This window comes from Penicillium taxi, assembly GCF_028828555.1.
Source record: "Penicillium taxi strain IBT 34144 chromosome Unknown utg000002l_segment0_segment0, whole genome shotgun sequence".
Classification (NCBI taxonomy): domain Eukaryota; kingdom Fungi; phylum Ascomycota; class Eurotiomycetes; order Eurotiales; family Aspergillaceae; genus Penicillium; species Penicillium taxi.
In genome coordinates, this window is record NW_026643204.1 from 2,642,026 (window position 1) to 2,663,299 (window position 21,274).

General features: G+C 48.3%; 5 protein-coding genes across 5 annotated transcripts; 1 reads left to right on the forward strand and 4 right to left on the reverse strand.

Annotated features, from left to right (window-relative positions):
• Nucleotides 1-88: 88 nt before the first annotated feature.
• On the reverse strand, nt 89-4,581 carry pan1 (actin cytoskeleton-regulatory complex protein PAN1; the record flags this gene model as incomplete). The annotated part of the gene is made up of 2 exons (XM_057205567.1): nt 89-1,286; nt 1,343-4,581. 2 exons carry the CDS (start codon nt 4,579-4,581, stop codon nt 89-91), a joined length of 4,437 nt encoding a protein of 1,478 aa, XP_057066174.1.
• Nucleotides 4,582-5,808: 1,227 nt separating this feature from the next.
• Nucleotides 5,809-6,451, reverse strand: N7495_002899 (DNA-directed RNA polymerase II core subunit RPB11; the record flags this gene model as incomplete). Its single annotated transcript, XM_057205568.1, has 4 exons — nt 5,809-6,012; nt 6,070-6,179; nt 6,238-6,296; nt 6,435-6,451. 4 exons carry the CDS (start codon nt 6,449-6,451, stop codon nt 5,809-5,811), a joined length of 390 nt encoding a protein of 129 aa, XP_057066175.1.
• A 1,485-nt stretch (nt 6,452-7,936) lies between these two features.
• N7495_002900 (uncharacterized protein) lies at nt 7,937-10,994 on the reverse strand (the record flags this gene model as incomplete). The annotated part of the gene is made up of 3 exons (XM_057205569.1): nt 7,937-10,228; nt 10,284-10,701; nt 10,759-10,994. 3 exons carry the CDS (start codon nt 10,992-10,994, stop codon nt 7,937-7,939), a joined length of 2,946 nt encoding a protein of 981 aa, XP_057066176.1.
• A 1,305-nt stretch (nt 10,995-12,299) lies between these two features.
• Nucleotides 12,300-14,810, reverse strand: pmt4 (dolichyl-phosphate-mannose-protein mannosyltransferase; the record flags this gene model as incomplete). The annotated part of the gene is made up of 3 exons (XM_057205570.1): nt 12,300-12,754; nt 12,878-14,519; nt 14,586-14,810. 3 exons carry the CDS (start codon nt 14,808-14,810, stop codon nt 12,300-12,302), a joined length of 2,322 nt encoding a protein of 773 aa, XP_057066177.1.
• Nucleotides 14,811-17,721: 2,911 nt separating this feature from the next.
• Nucleotides 17,722-18,727, forward strand: N7495_002902 (uncharacterized protein; the record flags this gene model as incomplete). The annotated part of the gene is made up of 2 exons (XM_057205571.1): nt 17,722-17,889; nt 17,945-18,727. The coding sequence occupies 2 exons, from the start codon at nt 17,722-17,724 to the stop codon at nt 18,725-18,727; spliced, it is 951 nt and encodes a 316-aa protein (XP_057066178.1).
• Between the last annotated feature and the right edge of the window lie 2,547 nt (nt 18,728-21,274).

Genomic DNA, 21,274 nt, shown 5'->3' on the forward strand with positions numbered 1-21,274 from the left:
AATAAAACAAGGCGTACCTCCTTGACCCCTATCAATATGGGTCCTCGCGTCTTCCAACTCTGTACACTGTCCGAAGCCCTAGGTTTCCTCACAGCACACGACCGGCAGAGCTACTTGTGCTACGGTCGTTTGTCTGCGTTTTTCGGAGACCCTTGCCGGCTTGAATGGAGGCGAGTAGAGCAGACATGCCACCACCTGCTGCTGGGGCAGGAGCAGGGGGGTGGGGAATGCCGCCGGGAGCTGGTGGAGGTGGGGGAGGAGCTGATGGGGCGCCAGAACCTGGGACCGGTGGAGGTGGAGGGGGAGCTAGTGGCGCTCCAGTGCCCGGGACAGGGGGAGGGGGAGGGGGGATGGAAATGGGAGCAGCACCTGGAGGTGGGGGAGGAGGGGGTGGTGCGAGGGGTGCGGATGAAGAGTCTTCGGTCTCCGGTAAAGAGGGAGGTGGAGGGGTGAAGGCCGCAGGAGGCGGGGGAGGAGGAGCAATAGGGCTTTCTTGAACTGGGGTGGCCGACTTATCTTCATCCATGGCACTCAAGGGACGTGGGGGTGCCATGGTACCGAACAAGATGCTGGCGAGCTGCTTAGCGCTACCACCACCCACTCGGTCATCTTCGTCGTCAGATGACTCGAAGTCAGACCCAGCGGCAGACCAGTCGTCATCGTCCTCGGGGCGAGTACGGGACTTGCGCTCGAGTGGGGCTGCGCCAGTGAAAGCTGGCTTGATAGGTTCTTGTTGCGCGAGGCGGAAGAATGGGTTGGTAGAGTGGGCGGCAGCTGGAGGGGTCACCTGAGGAGCTTCGGTAGGCTGAGGCAACGAGTTGAAGTAAGGATTCTTTGACTCGGAGTCAGGGGTGGCCGCAGGAAGAGATCGACTGGTCTCTTCAGGGCTAGCTGGCTGCTCATGCTCAGGCTCAGGCTCAGGCTCAGGAGTAGAAACCTGAGGAACGGGAGGAGGAGGTGGTGATAGGACCTGACTTTGGGTCGGAGTGCTGTACTGGGGGGTGATGTTCTCTGGCCCATCGTCGTCCGATGAGCTTTCGTCATCAATAGCCTCCAGTTCACGCTGCAATTGTCTTTCACGCTCCTTAGCAGCCTCGATCTCAGCACGCTGAGCTTCAAGTTTGGCCTGCTGTTCCTTGGCTGATCGGGCAGCTTCTTCCTTGCGGCGTTTCTCTTCTTGCTTCTTGACCTTACCCTGGCGGACTTGTTCCTCTAGAGCACGAAGACGGGCTGCTTGGGCATCCTTTTCTCTTTGGAATTCTGCTTCATGTTGCTTAGACTCCTCTCTGTAAATTGTGGGTTAGCAAAAGTTGCAGTTCATCAGTCATCATAGTGCACTTACTCAAGACGCTTGGTTTCAGCCTCCTGGATTTCTTGCTCCTCTTTAATGGCATGCTCACGCACAGCTTGTTCAGCGGCCTTGGCAGCCTCGGCAGCCTCATCGGTCTTCTTTGTGTCTGCATGGCTGGCAGCACTATCAGCCCGGGCTCTACGGGTTGGAGGAGCAGGAGGTGGCTTCTTGCCGACAGCCTTCGGGGCTGCCGCGGCTGCCGCAGCGGTTGGGCCACCACGTTCCTCAGCTAAGCGCTGCTGTCTCTCCTGCTCCCGCTTGGCATCTTCCTCCTCTGCGCGCTTGACACGCTCTTCACGCTCTCGTCTCTCTCGATCCTGGCGTTGCTGGAGAGTCTCACTCGAGTCATTAGGCTTCAAACCAGCAGCGGCCATACGCTCAGCGATGCGCTTCTGGGCCCTTTCTCTGGCAGCCGCCACGCGATCTTCGTGTGTGTTTCCAGGGATAGAGGAAGATGAGTTAGTGGAAGCTGGCATAGCAGGGCGTGATGCTACTGGGGCTTCCGCAGCCGGAGCGGGGTGGAGAGTCCTCTCGCGCTCATCCTTGCGAATGCTAGCGGTCCGGCCGTTGCGGCTCAAGTCGTAGATAAAATCACGGATAGTATCTTCCACGCCCAGTGCATCCTCCCAGCGGCGCTTCTCGTGCTCACGGGTGGAGTTATCTCCTTCTTCGCGCAGACTGTCTTCTAAGCTGCGAGCAAAGTCACGAACACTTTCCTCAACGTCGCGAGTCATGGTCTCATTACGATCTCTCTCTGTCTTCGCGTCGGCGCTCTCAGCCTCCAGTCGACGAGCAGCCTGGCCATCATCATCCTCGGTTGCGGGAGCGGGACGTCCCGCTAGTTCAGCAGCACGTGCCTGCATGCGCGCACGAGCGCGAGCCTTGATCCGGTCTGACTCGGTCACTGAACCACCGGGACCAGTGCCAACAATGCTCGCGCTGCCACCAGGATGAGCCTTGGCATCCTTGAGACGGAACAACTCAAGCTTGGCGTCCGCGATCTCCCTCTCAATGCGACGAACGTCAGAAGCAACCTGCGGGACCTGGTCCTCGTAAGACTGGAGCTGACGGCGGAGAGCTCGGCGTTCGGCGCCAGTATCCAACTTGCGGAACGAAGCGTCGGGATGAGTATCAATGTCATCCTGCACACGCCGAATCCGATCCATCAGACTCTCAGCCTCGCGGCGATCTTGACGGTCGAGAGCGTCATCATCCTCTGCTCTATTTTCATCTTGGAAATCAGTGGCATCCAGCATGATCTTAGCCTCGCGGATTTTCTTGGCCAGCTGCTCCACAGTCAGCTCCTCTCCCTCAGAGTATTGAGAAGAAGGGGCGGGAGATGGAGTGCGAGTGTCATTTCCGACACGACGACGCGCACTCGAGCGATAGCCGCCCGCGGAGTCATTGTTCTTGAACATAGTCGCATCTTTACGGTTGGCCCCAGGTGTCGACCCACCGCCGCCCCGGAAGGAATGGTCTTTGAGGTAGCTGACACCGGTCTTTTGCGGTTGCAAGAATGCCCCGGTGGCTTTACGGGTCTCAGCATCCTGAGATAAAAGTGACTTGATGGTTCCAATGGAGTCATTCAAGTGTCTGGTTGAAGGAGGAATGAGCTCAGGTGGCAAGCGATTAGGAACTGGGTACCCGTTCAAAGCTCGATAGATCAGATGCATGGCAACCGCAAATTCGTCCATGTTCAGGCGGCCGCGGTTGTGCGGGTCTGCAAGAGTCCAAATTCGCTCCAGGTCCTTACGGTTCAATCCACTCTGGCCCATGATCTCAATGGCCGTCTCGCCGCTGATAAATCCCTTTCTCAGTCCATCCCAGGCACGGAACAAATCATCGTAGATCTTCTTCTCCTCCTTGGTGATTGCCCATGCAACTGTTGCATTACCTGAGAGAGCGGACATTGTAAAACCACCCTCACGGCCAGGCTGGGGCATCAGCTGCTGCTTCATGGCTTCAATGTTGGGTAATCCTTGGGCAGGAGTGTTGATAAATCCCCATTGACCCGGGATGCCAGTGGGCTGAGCAATTAACCCACCAGTCTGTGCAGGACTAAGGTTCGAAGCGAATCCTGTAGGCATAGGTGGCATAGGAGGCCGAGGACCAGAGTACCCGGTAGCCTGTGGGTTAGCCATGAATCCTGTCTGCTGGGGCTGCAGGAACTGCGACTGGTTTGCACCGGGGAAACCAGTCTGTTGGGGCTGCATGCCGGTTGCCTGGGGAAAGAATCCGGTAGGCTGCGCTGTCAGTTGCGATAAGAGCTGTTGATTGCTCGCTTGCTGAGGCTGAGGCTGTTGCATAACAGGTGGCGTAGACGTACTTTCCATAAGAGGTGCATCAAAGCTGGGGGCGTTGGTTCGCGGAGCTGGTTGGGTATCTGGAACGTCGAACGAAATGATATCGACCATACTAGAAACTTCATTTTTGACAGTCTCTGGCAAACTAGCAGGAATCTCCCGGCCAGTCAAGCGTAAGTTACAGAGATACATAGCTAATGCGAACTCGGGGAAGAACAGTTGTCCAGACTTGGTAGAGTCCGACAAGACCCAGATCTTCGAAAGGTCGCCGCCGGAAAGCTTAGATCGCAGCAAAAGGTCTCGCACCTTCTCTCCATCCATTGTCTTGCTATCGCCGACCGCAGACCTGAAGAGCTGCTCGAACTTGGCCTGGTCCTGGACTGTAATAAATGAGAGTCGGATACTCGGGATTTTGGATCCAGTCTTGGGTGGGACCTGAGGAGGAGCAGAGGCACTGGCAAAGGAGTTTGCTATCTCACTCGAAGTCTTTACTCGAGAAGGAAGCCCGGTGGCCTGGGGGAGTTGCAATTGCGAGGGTGGTTGGGGCTGCGCCGATTGCTGGTTTTGGGGAGGATAACCTGTATATTGAGGCTGCTGGAAACCTGTTTGCTGCGGCAGCTGAAGCTGTGGTTGTAGCTGCTGTTGTGGTTGCTGTCCAGGGAAGCCAGTGAAATGGGGCTGGAGCTGTCCTGCGGGGAACCCAGTGGGTTGAGGTTGTAGCGAGTTACCAAACGGCGAGGGTTGACCAGCGAAGCCAGTTGGCTGCGGAGCCAGTCCTGTAGGCTGTGGCTGCATCGGGTGCTGCTGTTGACCTTGAGGGAATTGCAAGTATGGTGACTGCTGCTGTTGCTGCTGTTGCATGAATGGTGCCTGGCCGGGGCGCCCACCGCCGCCACCGCCGCGGAAGGAATTCGACGAAGAAAACATTATGAATATGGCGCTTTCATGAACAAAGTAATATGCAGGACAACCGCAAAGTGAGGAAAAAGGAAAATGAATGTGGGATAGGGGAGATGAGGGTCAGGAGCAATAAATGACGCTGTAGTACGGAGTACGCGGAGGCACACTAGCCCGATTAGGTGCTGAGTCATCAGTTCCTGATTCGGGTTCCACAATTGCTACTTATCTAATTCTATAGATAGATCCTTACGAGCAAGGATGAGATGAGATGATTGTGAAGAATGAGTGTCGGTGAGAGTCTCAAGTTTTTACTTTGGGATATTTTGACTCGGTTTTGTACGTCGGTACCTAAGTAATATCAAGTTGAGTATTCTAAACCCTAAGTCGCATGGGAGGTTTTATATCAGTGTTTGATCATTCCAATGTTCAAGTTTCTTTCTAGCTTATATCAATTTATGAGTTGATACATATGTGGATATCAACTTTGATAGCTGAGCACCATTTTCCACATATCTACCTAGATTTATACCTTCATATGTAGGTAGGTATTTAAGTATGATGTAAATAGTTCTGGAGAAAAAGTACCTAGGTAGAGAATCCATGTAGAGCTACACATACAGACATCTCCTTCCAATCAAGCGAGTAGACAGGCATTACTTGCTACAGTTACCCCCAAAAGAAGAATCCAGAACGACCACTATGCCAGCACCAGGACCGCTGTAGGCCATCTTGAAGGTAGGCACCTGGGCAAGATGCTTGTATGATCAATACAGAACAACGTTGCATGTGCAAGAAGAAAATTCTATGAAATTAGATCAAGGAGATTCATAGCTTCGCATTACCGGGCGTAGTAATAAGGATGTTGCAAGTGGTTACAAGCTAACTCAAAAGAGGTTGCAAATACGGGATTTGTATCTCAGAAACGCAAGCATACCTAGTGAGTCTGTGCGAGTATCGCGAATGATACCTGAAGAGTGATCGTGGCTACCAAATATTTATGAATAAGAACTCCCACCAAAGTGATGAGGTGAAGATCTCGGAAGCGGAAATGGTAAGAGCAAAAAGCCTCGAAATGAAGAATTAAAATTCTGAAGGATGAGGTGTAGACTTTTGTGATAGAAGTTACTAGCTACACAAACTGGGAAAAACAGTGGAAAATGACATCAATAAAAACAAAGATAAAAATTCTAAACCCAACTTCGCCATGCGCCGGCGGCAAGAAAAAAAGAGAGAGATTGAGATCAAGTGCCAGACTTAAATACCTTGCTCCACGCTTTGGGTAGCAGCAGTAGCTGCATTCGCCATCTTCCGGAGTTCGACCTCCTTGGTGAAGCGGCGGGAAAGGATTCCCAAGTCCTTGATCAAAGAGTGGCAGCAAGCCACGAGAGCATCACGGGGAGTGATCGAGCCGTCGGTTTGAATACGCAGCTGGAATTTGGGAGTAAGGGGGTGGGCAACCTGTCCAACGATTAGCATCATGAACCTTAGATGAATTGAAGGTTGACTTGGACTAACCTTGTAGCCGGCAAAGAGAATATATGGGACCCGTACCAGGCGGCCCCGAAGCATGTTACCAAGTGTGTGGTCCTCTTTATTGAAAGTGAAGATGGCGGTGTTAGGCAGACCTTAAGTCTCTTAATTAGGGCTTTGAACTGCGCAATGAAAAATTGATGGGTAACTCACGAGTGTCAATCTCGACTTCGATCTTGCTCTCGCCAGGGCCGAGAAGAATCGCCTCGTAACTATTTGATGTCAGTTTAATCTATATAAAATGATGGACGGACTCGAAAATCTTCAATCTCCGCCAAAACTACCAGGGATGGCAGGGAAAAATTGATCTGAAAGAAAGTGATCTGAAAGAGAATGTAACCAAAACTTACCGGTCCGGTGCGTTCATGATGAGTTATAAGCGAGGTATGTAAGTGAAGTATGTATCAGGTAGAATTGAAGCTTAAACCTAGGCGACAGTGGTTGCTGTTGTAAGAAGGAGAAAGGTTCAACCTAGAAGGTGGGAACTCGTATGCTTACTTCGGCTTTACTTCCAATGGTCTCCGAATCGGGACGTCACTGGACTTCGCCTTAGAATGAGCTAGAAAGAGCCTCAAGATCGACGAATAGCGGCAAATTGCTCCACCTCTAATGCACGGGTCTAGAATAGCACATCCAAGTAATCAATTTGATTATAGGTGTAGTTCTGGACGGCGGAAGGTCTTTAATAGGAGATATACCTGGGGAAAGTGAGGATGTGAAGATCGTGATATCAGGTCACATGACTTGCCGTGAGCTCGACTTGACACGTGACTAATTATCCAGGCACAGATTCCTAGCCCTTTCCACGGGTCGAGCTTCATGGTTCCGTGGATTCAGGAAATGTCCTTGTTTACTTTCGAATAACCTTGGAAGTTTGCTTGATTTTTTGGGTATGGAAGCCATTCCCGGTTTAAATCCAGCGAACTCAAAGCTTTCTCTCTGTCCACATACTTGGCCATATATCCGAGCCAGAGACTAAGATATCTAGACTCTGGCGTATATGGGCACACTATAAAGCAGAGAACCATTCCAATGTTAGTGAGCTTTCTCATATTCAAAGGCAGTCTGAAGAGCAATTTCTGAATTTAAATTGAACTCAATAATTTGAATACATACAGAAAATTACGGGTATACTTTCAAGAGACAATATAGATAGTGAAGACCATAGGCCCAGATAAATTATATGATGAGTAAATAATCTTCAAGATCCAGCCCTGGAGCCTGTGGACACACAGACGACGACAAAAATAACAACAAATGCAAGAGGGAAATGATTTCACAAATTTTCAATAAATTAGATAAAAAAAAAAATATAAAAAAAACGCCATGCCCCATGCGCCAATGCCAAACAGCAAGAACTCAGAAAAAAAAAAGATAAAACCAAGGAGCATATGTGTTTCAGCTGAGGTTAAAAATGATGTCTGCAATCTTCTCCAATTTCTCTTTCAAATAGGTATGATTGGACTGGACTAACTGGAGCGAAACCTGAGGAGCAGGAAAAGTTCACTCATCGTGCTTGAGTCATATCCAAGAGATAGAAAATGAAATGAGCAACAAGATAAAAATAAGATAGAAAGCCGAAAATGACGGGACGTATATCAATGTATGTGCGTGGTTTTCGTGTCATGGGGCAGGAAGAGGGAATTAAGGAAGGGAGTTTGGAGATAGATTGGAAGAAAGAAAGGAGATAAAAAAAAGAAATTCTATACAGCGGACGGGAATGAATTTGGTCGTTCCGGGATGCAAAGCGATATCGAGATTTTGGGGTTTTGGTTTACTCCGAAGAGGAAGGGGAAAGGGCGTGGACAGAAAGGCACGAAGGAGGATGAGAAGAGTAGAGAAGATGGAGGGTTTAGTGGACGGCTGAGCTTAGGAGGTCTCCTATGGAAGATGTTCCTCGCTTCATCTTCCAGCTGCTCTTCTTCTTGTCTCGTTTTTTCATCATTTCGGCCCAGGCCTCGTCGTCATTTTCGTCATCGGAGCCATTGCGTGTCATGTGAGTTGCTGGGAGTGCGTGGCTGGCGTGCGAGACGGGTCGCACAGTTACCGTTGCCAGGGTAGACGGTTTAGCCAAGTTCGGTTGAGTCTGGGAAGAGGACAACGGCGAGTGATGGTAATTTTCATCTTGCCAGCGTTTACCGTGCGCGGCATCGCTGGGCTCGGCGTGCATGACGGAGACTGGTCGATATCGGGATGCAAGGCCGGCATTGCTTCGCTCAGACGGAGCGATTGATGCTGCGTAGCCACCACCTGGAGTGCTAGGACGGAAACCACCAGACATGTTGGGCATCATGTGGGCATTCTGCATGGCGACGTTCGGGTCCAGCATGCTGAGGGTACGCTGCTCGTAATTATTCAGATTGGGGGCTGAGCCTGGGTGCTGGGGCATGGAGGAAGGTCTCATCATGTTGTTCTGGTTGACAATGACGGAAGGAGGAAGACCTCCCATCATAGGAGGTCCCATGGGGGTTCCTGGCAAAGGAGCTGCGCCGATAATTGGAGAATTCATCATCGGGGGAGGATTTCCCATCATCGGGGGAGGGTTTCCCATCGTAGAGGGAGGATTTCCCATCATAGGGGGTGTCATCATAGGAGGTGGTCCGCCGCCCTGCATTTGCATCATCTGTTGCATCCATTGCATCTGTACCTGCATCATATTGGCCATACTCTGCGATAGTTGCACCTGAGCTTGCTCTGATGGAGTGATTGGCTGCTGTTGCTGCGGTAGGAATTGTTGGGACATGCCCGAGAACGGCCGAGGAATAGTTCCCATATCGTAAATAGCTTGGGTATTTGGGCTTCCTCTTCTCATGGCACGGTTTCGCTCCTCTTGGGCAATCACGTTAATAAGACCACCACCGGAGGCGGGCTGTGGCGAGGAAGAACCTCCATACACTGAACCACCACCACCAACACCACCCATGCCGCCACCCAAAGCAAATGACTCTCTTTGTGTCGGGTTGACCAGGCTGGCACCAAAGTAAGGATCTCGAGGCAAGTTTCGAGCAAATGGAGGCAAGCTACCGCGATTGCCATCACCTCCCGTGACGGAATTGGCAGACGGACTGTAAGGAGCCTGCAACATGGATGCACGAAGGTTCGGGTGAGAGGTGGCATTGGCCAGACGAGTAGGCGGTCGGTTACGGTTGGGGAAACCGTGGGCCTGAAGAATGGCAAGGGGAGTTTCCTCGTCCTCCTCAGCATTACTCTTGCCGCTGGAAGATCGGTCCGCGGGATTACGAAGAGCAAGATTAGGGGCACTGTTGTTAGAAGTCATGGGACGAAGCATCGGCGAGGGGGCTTGTTGGCCCGTGACTTTCATCATACTTTGACGATACACAGACAACTGTGCCTCTTGTCTACGCCGCTGCTGCTCTGCATGTCGTTGTTTCTCAAGATCATCCTCATCAGCTTCCGGTTCATCATCGTCCTCAGACCCATCCTCACTCTTCGAAGCATTGCTGATTGATCGCCGGAGTTCCTGCTGCTGGCGATAATGCTCAAATTGAGAAGGAGTCATGACCTTGTTGGCTGGGGAAGTAGTCTGGGGAATACTTTCGGCGAATTGGACAGCAAGTCGAGCATTGTCGGCGATTGAATCAGAATCGACGGGAGCCGGAACAGGGGCGGGAGAGCCGTGGTATGCGAAAAGGGACTCCTCTTCGTCGATGCTCAATGGTCTGGAGCTACTAGCTGCTACCTTACCCTTTTCAAGAGGCGGAGACATGCCCTGGTTGCTCCATAACAGAGACTTTCGTACCATTTTCGCGTCTTCGTCGTCAACGGAGCTGATATCGGCGGTAGAATAAACTCCACTTCTCCGCAGACCTGGGTCTGCCTGTGCCCCGCGCTGGGCTAACGAACGGTGAGTTGTGGTGGCCCCAAGCATCTGGTGGGGAGCTGGTGACTGGCGGCGGTATGCGGTAACTAGCTCTGGGGTGGAGGACTGAACGGGCGAGCGAATGTTGCTTGTTGATTCACCACTCTGCGGGCTGCTGAGGAGGCCCTCTTCCGATGGACGGCTACCCCATGAGTAAGGGGAAGCCTCCACGGGGACTGATCGATCTGTGCTGATTGGGGCGGGTCTAGTCACCCTATCCATCTCAAAGTCGGGCGAGGCATGTGATACTGATGAAGTATAGGCCTATACACAACGGTCAGTAAAAGATCACACAGCTTACCGGGGATGATAATCATACATTTTGAGGTCGCTGAGGGGAAGGCTCCCGAGCACTGTTCCGCTTGCCGTAATTATCGAACATCTTGCCAAAGTCGTCGGCATCACCTTCCGTTTCCATCTCCAAGTGCAACTCTGGATCCGCTAGTCGAGGCGGCGTGGCTGTGTTATCGGTACTATTTGTCATGGCCCGATGTCTGGAGGTTGCATCCGGAGTCGCATTGCGAACACTAGGGGGCGCAGATGATTTTCCGAATCTTCCACCAAAGGAGAATGTCCTGCCTGCAGCAGCACGCAATGCTCCGGTGAGCGGGGGTGGAGCAGGGATATCGGACATTCTAGCATGCGGGGATGGATCCTCGAGGGGTGTAGATGTGGAAGAAGGGAGAGTAGAAGATGAGCTGAGTCGAGTAGAAGTTGAACTCTCGTAAGTAATACCACTGTCACGAAGGTCAGTTAGATTTCACGTTGAAATTACGGGTCTCGATCATTCATACCGATTCTTATTCAGGGGTTGTTCTGTTCCTGCGAAGATATTCTCGTCGTCCAATGCCGGAACTGCGTGGCCTTCACTCATGCGGTTGGTAAGCGCCACTCCATCTGTCATGGATCTTCGGGCATCCGGTCGCTCAAAAACACGAAATGATGAAGACTGTTGAACTGTGTCTTCCTGCTCGATGATGTTCCCGGAAGACTTCCGCCGGGCAAAGCTCTTGGGTAGCTTGATCGGCATTGTGAATGATTCCAAGACAAATTGCTTTTTTCTTTAAATGACCAATCCCATTAACGAGTTTCGGCTTGGAGTGTGCGTAGGTAGGGGTGTAGGGGTGTAGAGGTAAGCTGGTTTCGGGGGAAATGGATGTGTCAGAAGCGCAAGAGGCGAGCCCAAATTGAACGCCACGTAATATGAAAAGTTGAGGATTAATTTGTGGAAGAATTAAGGGGAAGAAAAAGTCATAAAGATGGTGAGAAGACTAGCGGTCGAAGTTTGAAATGTTTCCTCATTCAACTCCACTTGTGCCGAAATTTGGAGGGTTCATGAAAATAGAAGGAATCAGAAACGAAGCAGAAACTAGAAACGAGAAACGAGAAACGAGAAATCAGGTAGATTGAAAGTAGAAGTTAGAAAGCAGAAAGTAGAAAGAAGAAAGAAGAGGGAAAAAAAAAAGGAAAAGAAAAGAAAAGAACCCAAGGCCAAAAGCGTCAAGTGAGACCAAAACCGAAGGTTGTCGTAGTCGTTTCACTTCAGTCTCCACGATTTGGATTTACCTGTGTTGAGACGGCGAGTCAAATCAGGAATGGAGACGAGCGGGTGGGGAGTTGGTGGATCTTAGTGAAAAAGGGAAAATCCGGACCCTGTAGATGATGCCAAGAGGAATGAGTACTGAAGAGAAAGAATGTGGATGAGAGCGGATATACCAAGTAATCTGTATGTACTATTGAAAGTGGCTGGTAGTGTGGAGTATAAAAGGGGTTGGCCGTTTCCGAAGAGAAAACAAATACAAATGATGAAATGAACTAAGGAATACAAAAAAATAGATAAACCAAAATACCCAAACCAAAATACAGGGGGACCCCATATGTGAAACCTGCTTAACTGCGTACAGTTTAGTGAAGGTTTTTTGGGTCTATAAATAACTGCTTACGTACTAGAATGTTTTGATTCGATTGCGATCTCTCCGTCCTCGTAGTCTTCAGCTTCTTCTCTTTCCGATAGTTGGAATGTCTCTTCTATCCTCATATGACCTGTTTACAGCTTTACGCTTGGATCCTATGACGATGTCGGTCTTTATTGACAAGTCACACAGGGAACTCGACGGAACCAGAAAAATGCAAATGAATGACGGAAATAAACATCCAGAATGGATTTTACATGATTTGATTTGATTTCATCCGACCAGTACTCCATACACAGCTGAACCTCGGGGATATTCCCAATCCCGCCACCTCTTATCACCATAGTACATACTCCTACATATTCACAATTCACAATTCAACTCCCTTCAAGTAAATCCCTCGATACTAGAGAGTTGATGGCTTATTTCGCAAAGTGAAGATCGTAGTTCAACCACCGGCGAGCCTGGATGCCAGCAACGTCAAGACCGGGAGTACCGTAAGTCAGTGGCGCATAGAAGCAAAAGCCCCAGATTGTGGCCCCAAGAATGACGAGCGTCGCGATCCATGCCGCAACGACCGAATTGCGGCCCATGCGCTCCTTAGCTGTCACAAATCTGCGCATGCTGCCATAGCTCTTGGCCTTGCCCGACGGATCATCCTCGGGGGGCTGAGCCGTGCGGGGATCTAAAGGCTGCACGTTGAAGATAAACTCAATTAGCGCTCCTGCGACTAGGGTTGATGCCAAGTGGGACGGTAGGTAGTGGTGCAGGAAGCGCTGTCGGCCCATCAGCCAGAAGGGGAAATAGTGGGCCGCCCAACACAAGAACAAGAACCCAGTACTGTTGTACAGACGTGAACGAGTTCCAGGTCCCCAAACTAGAAAAGAAAGAAAAAAAAAGTTAGTAAGAATCCAATAAGTGTTAAGAAAGAGAGAGAGAGAGAGAGAGAGAGAGAGAGAGAGAGAGAGAGAGAGAGAGAGAGAGAGAAGTTGTCACTTACTTTCTTCCAGTGCATCAATTCCACGGCGGAGAGAGAGTTGATCGGCACCGACAATACCGGCAAACACTGCCAGCAGACTGCTGGCAATCCACCAGCCGATAGGGTTACCTAAGAAGTAGATCTGACCACGAGTCTCGTTCTTGGTCCAGAAGCTCACTCCACGCAACAGGAAGGGCCACTGGAAGGGCTCTGTCGCGTAGGGGTGGCTGCTAGTCAGGGCATTGTTGTGGTGGAACATGGCACCTTGCAGTTCAAAGTACTTGCGGAAGAAAGGCAGCGTCTTTGGTTTACGCTCCTCGCGCACGAGACGGGGACTGTCAGGCTCCAGGTTGTCAATGGTCTCCGCAAACCACAAGTTGCTGGTCTGCAAGAGGTTCTTGTTACCGTTGATCTCGGCCTGCTTGAAACCCCACTCGGGGAGAGGAGTAGTGTGTGTCCACATAGCCACCCGCGTCGGGACATGGACGAGTTTGAACAGACTGGAAAATGTGCGGAATTCTTGACCAGGCTTGCCGTTCTCGATGCTGATTTCGAACTTGGTGTCGTTGCGTCGATCACCCTCAGCCAGCTCGCGCGAGACGGTAGTGAACTCCTGGTTGGTAGGGTAGAAAGGTGAGGCAACGTCATGAGTGAGGAGAACGCTGTCAGTGCCAATGTGGAGCAGTTGGATAACGTCTCCGTTCAGCACATTCTGGGGCTCGTCAGTTTCCGGCAGAGGCTTGGTGGGCAAAATCTGCCACAGGTTGTTGGTGTCATTGTGGGGGTAACCGGTAACCTGTTGGCCTTGGCTGGAGATACGGCCATCGTCATAACGGAGAGGATACTTCTCCCAGTGGCTGTGAAGTAGAACCTTGGTGTCCTTGTGGCGAATGCTGATGCTATCGAAGTACTGAACGCCAATAGATTGAGCAGTCATCGCATTGTCACTCAGGGTCTCCTGGAACTCGGGAGACATGAACTCGTCACCAGGTCCAGACCGGGTGAGGATAGCAAAGTGAACCTGGAACCAGAAGAGGTAGAAAAAGAAGGGAATGATGACCAACGCAACAAGACGGGCACCAAAGTGCTTGACCCAAGTGAACATGTCCAGAGCTCCCTCACTTCGGTGAATATCCAAGAGGTTCCACAGGTCGATCAAGACAGCAGAACCAATGGTGACGAAAGTGAAGAATCCCACGTACTTGGTCGAGATGACGCAGCTCATGCAGAATCCAGTCAAAAGGAGCCACTTCCACCACTTCCGGCTAAAGGATTGGTGTCGCAGCTTGTAAAATCGGACATAGCACAAGATACTGAGTGCCATGGTCAACACCAAGGTGGAATCCATAAGGATCAGACGGTCCTCGCCCACATGGGCATTGTCAAACACCATGAGTCCAGCTGCAAGAACGCAGGCCGGAAGCGAGTACCCAGACTCCCACATGATCAAGAAAACAACGGGGATGGTAATGGCACCAAGGGTAGCTGGCATAGCACGCAGAGCCAAGTAAGGCACATTGTTGTCGATGTAGGAATCACCGATATTCTCGAACAGGAAGTGGCCATCGTATCCCACGAACCAGCCCATCAAGGCAAAAAGAAGCTTTCCAAAAGGCGGGTGGACATCGAAGAAGTACATACGTTGAAGGTAGTATGAGGCGAACTAGCAAGCGCATTGGTGTCAGAGTAAGAGCTTCCCCCTTTCTGTCGTAGTCGCAAAAGATCATACCTTGCCAAAGTGGACTTCATCGAAAACAACCTCATTAGGGTAGTCAATGCGGTAGAAACGGGTTGCAAAGGCCAAAACAGTGAGAATGGAAATGGCCAGCCAGTAATCCCATTCGGACTTTGGAGCCTGGACTGACACAATTGGTAGGGAATCGTCCGAAGGAACAGCCGCGTATGTCTCCTTCTTTCGACCTCTCTTGCGCAGAGATGGTGAAGGGGATGACATGGCGAAAAAGAAGGAAATTAAGGAAATAAAGGAAATAAAGGAAATAAAGCGAGTGACCGTGATACCAACTAAAATAAATAGACTTTCCGAAAGCGTAAGTAACAGGTCGAGAAGCCCTCTAGAGGAAAAAGAAAAGACTCGATGGAAGTAGATAGTGATACTCACCAGTGCCACCAAAGAGCATCGCACTAAGAAACAAGAGAGCTGAGGGGAAGAAAGGAGTTCAAGAGCGGGCCAAAATTGATGATTGCGTGTCCTTGTTAATAAGGCGGTGGCCGTTCTAGATGCACCGACTAACACATCTTTAGTCATTTTAATCGACAATATCGGTTTTTAGGAAAAATTAATTCAATTGATTTGTTCCATAGCACTTGATCAATGATAGAAAGGAATAATTGTAGAATTAAGAGGAAAGTGACTCAATACTGACAATACAATCTCGCCCATGTGCTCAGCCTAACCAGTTGACAACGTTTAACTCGCAATTGGAAGTGTCAACTATATTTCCATACTGTTCAAGCGTTGCCACGACACCAGCTCACCCACACCTTACTTTCTTCTTTTTCCATGATTATATTAGCTTACAGCCTTGGAATGTACGTTGATGGTATGGCGTAGAAGGTATTGAACGAAGCAAACATATTAAAGTAAATCCCATACGAACGGGACATATGCGAACGGGACAACCAGACCCACTTATATATTTGAATCCCAATAACTCCATTAAATACTATATAATAGTAAAAAAAAAAAAAACTATTGAATCGGTCGGTCAGAACATATTTCTCTCCTATGACCAGGATTCCTGTATATCCCACATCAGCGTTGGGGCGCCTGGCCCTCTGATGGTAAATTGGCATCACTAGGTTTAGGAGCAGTATTTAAGGCGTCAACCAGCTCCATTCCATCCTGAATTGTAACCCCTTCTACTACTGCCATTTGTCGATTTGGACGTGCTTTTTGCTTCTTTTTTCTCATGCGCGGCGCGTAAACCCCTATTTTCCTGGCGTAGAAGGGCATTCTCCTGATATAGGGTATTTGCACCCTTTATTATATGGTCTAATGCTCTCCTAGATGGCGATGGTGGTGTTCGAGATACTGTCCGGAGTAAAGCTTTATGTTGACGCCGTAAATCTTTTTTTGTTATAAGGGTTCTTGGTGTCCAATTTCGGCTTGAATCACTCCCCCTAGAAGGTGGTGGTGGTGGTGTTAGGACACGCATAGTAAGCTTTTTAAGCACTCTACTAGGGTCAAGTGGCACGATTCCGGTCGCGGCGAACGCTTTAGATGCAGATTGAAGAGCTTCAACACGCGCGGTAGGGTATATCTCTAGGAAACCTCCCTTATTGATGTGGCTGAAGCCAAGCTCTACTCTAGACTCAACCAGCCGAGTATAAGAGCGTTTCAACACCGCAAAACACCCAACATCAAGAGGCTGTACAAGATTTGAAGCATGCGCAGGCATAAAAAGTGGTATAATATCATGTTTTTCGCATATCCGGTCGAAATCAGGGATTAAATGGCTACCATGACCATCTAGGATTAGGAGTCGATACCGTCCTTTAGTACGCGCAGTAGCAGGTATAAAGAGCTTTTCAAGCCATCGGAGCCCTATTTGATCTGATGTCCAGCCATTCGAGCTTATCTCGATTCGCCAATTAGATGGTAGACCAAGGTCAGGAGCAAACCAACTCTGCATCATCACCTTTTCTTTAAAGATGATACAAGGTGGAGGCGTGTAACCAGACGCGCCTAAACACTCAATAACAGTAACCTATTCGCGGTTTCCCGGCTGTATTTTTTTTAGCTCTATTGCCATAATATCCAGCTCTAGCAACCACTTTTGCGGTCGCACATCGTCCCATCGCGAATCCTGTCTCATCAAAATTATAGATATCGTGTTTTCAACCAGTTTAAACCAATTATTTATCACATCATAGTCCTCCTGGCGTGCACGTTGCCAATCGCATGGTTTTGAATAGGTAGTTTGAATTTCAGGTAATCGTGTAGTAAAGTTGGTGACCCAGTTTCGTCCGATCGTAAGAGGGGTGGTTCCGCGGTCGGCGAGCAGAATATTGGCCATTCTACCAACATCTTTAGCCCTAGGAGCACATCCGCGATCATCTAGAGAGACGACCCATTGAATTAATGAATCTTCTTCAGATTCGGTCAATTTATGGTTGTTGCGCGTATTTCAAGCCGAGATTGAACACCAGATTGGCGGCGATGGAGAGTCGATTTAGGTATATTAAATATAGCTGCAGCTTGGCGTATTGACGATATTTGACCATTTTTTAGAGCTTGTAAAGCTAACAAGACATTCCTCTCCCGTTCCTGTTTATCTTGAATGATAGGAGCTATTTTTGGAGGCATGGTGGGTAGTTGAAAATAAGAGACACGAGACTGACGCGTAAATTCGGACGGGTGTCCCGTTCGTATGGGATTTACTTTAAACTAATCTATGAATATTAAAATATTATTAGATACGGTAATTCCTCCTGAAATAGTGCTGTCTTTATATCTATATATAATAATGCCGTGGGTGTTGCCCTTATTCAAACTTGGGATAGAGAACTCATCTAAGATTCTACACTCAGATGAAAACCGATATTACTGTTTCATACGTCGATCTTGATCTGTGCTCCATAGATCGCCTATCTTAGATTAGCTTGTAAGTGGGCCAAGGGACCCGCTTTTTTGCCATAAGGCGGTGAACCATCTATGTAGTTAAATCATCCATGTAGTTACCTCGTTAATACCACTTAGTAGTTCTCTTGAGGAAGGAACCCCCCCCAAAGCAATCCTCTCCTGCGCTAATTCCCTACCATGTAAGTAAACTTGAACATGTTTGACTGATCTATGCTAATCATGTCACCCCAGAAAAAAAGTCCGTTTCAGCCCTGGAACCAAGATGAAGTCCACCGGAGGAGCATCACGTTCCTCTTCCCTCCTTTCGGCAGCATCTGGCTCATTCACCGAGTCAGTGCGAAGCGCGGCACTCAAAGAGAATAAAGACTGCTGGGTGTGTGGGTCGTTGGAACCCGAAATCGCTCACGTATTTGCAAAGGCAGACTCGAGGGTATGTACTGATATCAGGTTTTTGTAACTCTTATTAATATGGCTTGCCAAAATAGATCGAAATATGGCGTGAGCTTGGGCTCGTGGACTTTCTGCCATGTGGGTTACTCAACAGTATCCCACTGTGCCCTAATTGCCACAGCCAGTATGACTCAAGCGATCCTGGCCTGACCATAATCCCTTACGATATCGCGTATTTCATCAGCTTTGAAAAAAAGGACCAGGCACGCCGCCGCAAGGCAGGCAAAAAGGTGCCGCGCATTATCCCCTCGAACCAGCAATATGCCGCCCACTGCCATGCCAAGTTCTCGAACAGGTATAACGATGAAGAGGCGGAGAAGGCAGGACTCTATCGAGCGGTATTTTTAAAGGAGTACTTGGTACCTCGAGTCATTGAGTTTGGTAAAGGCGCTTGCGCCTTTTTGACCAACCCCAAGCCATGGTATGGGGCGCCCTTAGCGCTGTTCAACCAAGCATTTCTGGCGAGCATATCACCACGAGCCTCTGCATGGCTCGACATGAAGACGCACGACCAACTCCAAGAGCTGCGTGTTCTGTACTACAGAAATTTGGTTGAGGAAGAAGAGGGGCAAGGCCCTGAATCGCCAGGTGATGGCGGTGATGCACCCAGCGACGGCGGGCATGGTGATGGCGAGGATGACAATGGGCAAGAGCCCTCGAAACGCAAGCGGGCTGAAGAGGACCAGCCCCCGACCCAGATCAAGAATCAAAAGACCAAGAAGCACAATGCCCATGTTGAATTGCAATACTGCCGACAGGGGTTCATAAACACCTCTTTATATGAGATGGTTGAGCAATGGGTGGAAAGTGTCCAATGATTCTGAAGTCATGCACAATGTACCAGCGTCCTGTTTTCATGCTCATTGCTTTAGAATATACTGAGTAGTCTGCGAAATCTTCTCAAGTGATCAGCTACATGCTTTGACCTTAAGAATGCAGTATGGATGCCCAGATAACTGTTTAATTACGATGAGACGATATTCTTAAACAATTCTATAGATTATCCAGTGAAGCAACCATCCGTAGTGGAGTCCGTTAAAATAGCAGATATATTTGGTCCGTTACAAACAAGTAGAATCTTTTCAGGCCTTCGTCAATCCAGAACGCTTGGCTATGAAAGAACTATTAGATAAAATGGATTTGATGTGTAGTAAATGAAAATAGGCCTACCCGGAATTCCACTCATAGATCTCGCCTCTATCACCAAGCGAAATTTATTGAGATATGGAAGGAAGCGCAAGGATATCCTTATTAAAGAAATTCCTAGAGACTTGTTAGGATTGCTTGAGGTACATACTTCAGATGCGGTATATATGGTAATACTGTTACTTGTGCGGTTTATACACTAGAAGCATTAGGATTTGCCAGTTCGGTCATCGTGAGCGAAAGGCTTTGCGTAAGATTAGTTGATATATCTCAAAAAAAGAATATCAAAGTGAACTTACTTTAGAATAGAGAGATCATTTCTCTTCTCTATATTGCTTAGACAAATTCTTGATGTGAACACAGTTTTTTGACAACGGAAGCGTTTAAATATACATCATATTTAGACTGAAACCCCTCACTTTCTCTGACAAATATTCAACAATAATCTCAATGATTTGTAAAACGATCTGGGATCCTAGGACTCCTAGATAATTAGCTCACCAAAATAAATGAGCCTCATATTATGAAGAATGGCCCATCCGATCGGAACTAGCTCGGAACAAGATTGGAGATCGTGGTGTAAATTCGTCTAATGCCTGGGCTAAATGAAGTGCTTCCTAGGAGCCTACATCCCGAGATAAGAATTAATAGACCAATCAAATGAAATACGCAGTAAGGTTACCCTCTGAACAGGAGTGTGGCTCCTAGGATAAACGACTATTCTAGTGAAACCCGAAATTGATTAATGGGATAATATAAACAATCTACATGGGACGGGACTAGCGTGTTGGATTTTATTGAGGAGCTTATTCAGCTCGCTCAGTGAGCTAATTAGGGCGCTCAGATTTCACTCAGTGAGCAAATCAGACTAACGTGTTTCCCGGCTAACCCGTTACCCCATCTAAATAAATAGTCTCCGTAGTGACCCTATGTTTTCAAACACACACCATACCACCAATTCGCCTTGAAATGGAATAAAAATTGATAGAGCAAGAGGGCTGTATTGAATTAGCTCTAAAAGCTTTTAGAGATGGCAAATATCCTACTATCGCAGCTGTTGTACGGTCATTTGGCGTCCCACGTTCAACTTTTGTCGATCGGCTTGAGGGTGTTGAACAACTAGCTGTTAAATGGTCAGCTCAACATATATTCTCTAAATTTGAAGAGTGATCGATGGAGGAATGACTACTCTCTATGGAAACTAGAAGAGCAGACCTTACCTGTGCCATGTGTCAAAATATGGCCAATCTTATCCTCCGATCGCGGATTTCATCCACCTTACATTGTCTTTAAAGGAAAGGTGTTTATGAAGCATTGGTTCAAGGAAAAGGAGCCTAATTAGAGCTTAAATAAGAGCTTTAATGGTCGGAATATTGATCTGAGTAGTGTTGGTTAGCTAAAGATCTATCTTATTCGTAATATTAGGAATCGAAGAGGTAAAACTGCCTTCTGATCCTTGATGAGCAATCCTCTCATCTAACACCTATTTTCGACAATATTTATAAGAAGCATGATATTATTACTTTATATATGCCTCTATATATATATATATATATATCATATCTTTTATAGTCTTTAGATATAGGCTACTTTAGGCTACTAAAAAAATATTATGGCGGTCTTGTTGCGGAGTTGATGCGGTATAGAATTGATAAAGATGAGTTCCTTCAGATCTTCCCTGATGCATACAAAAGAGCTTTTAAGATAGATACTATAATAGATAGCTTTAAAGCTACTAGTTTAGTACCTTTATGCCCATCAGAAATACTCAATAAGCAAAATATTCGGCTTGAATGTCTGCCAGATCTAGAATTACCTTCTGATTGTCCGATATCTTCTGGCTCTGACAGCGACGACAATACTATTTGGAGCTTAAAACGACTTGAAGAATTTAAATCTCGTCTCAATTCTGCTCTAAAGCCCTCCTCTAATTTAATCCCATCTCCTATTAAAAGGAGGTGGGAGACGTTCTCCGATCGCACTACTTGGACGGTCCACCACCATATTTTTCTGCATGATCGCTGTGGCCATTTAGAGAAAGATAGTAAGAAACAGACGAAAAAGAAGAATACTACTAAAAAAAGCAGTTGGCTTATTTAGGTGGTTTAAGAGGTTTAGAGATTCAGAAGCCTGTCATTGAAGAGAATAGTGGTGGAAAGAAATATGTATCTGGTGCTGAAGCTGCTCAGAATGACACTCTTGAGACTGAATTGCCAGTT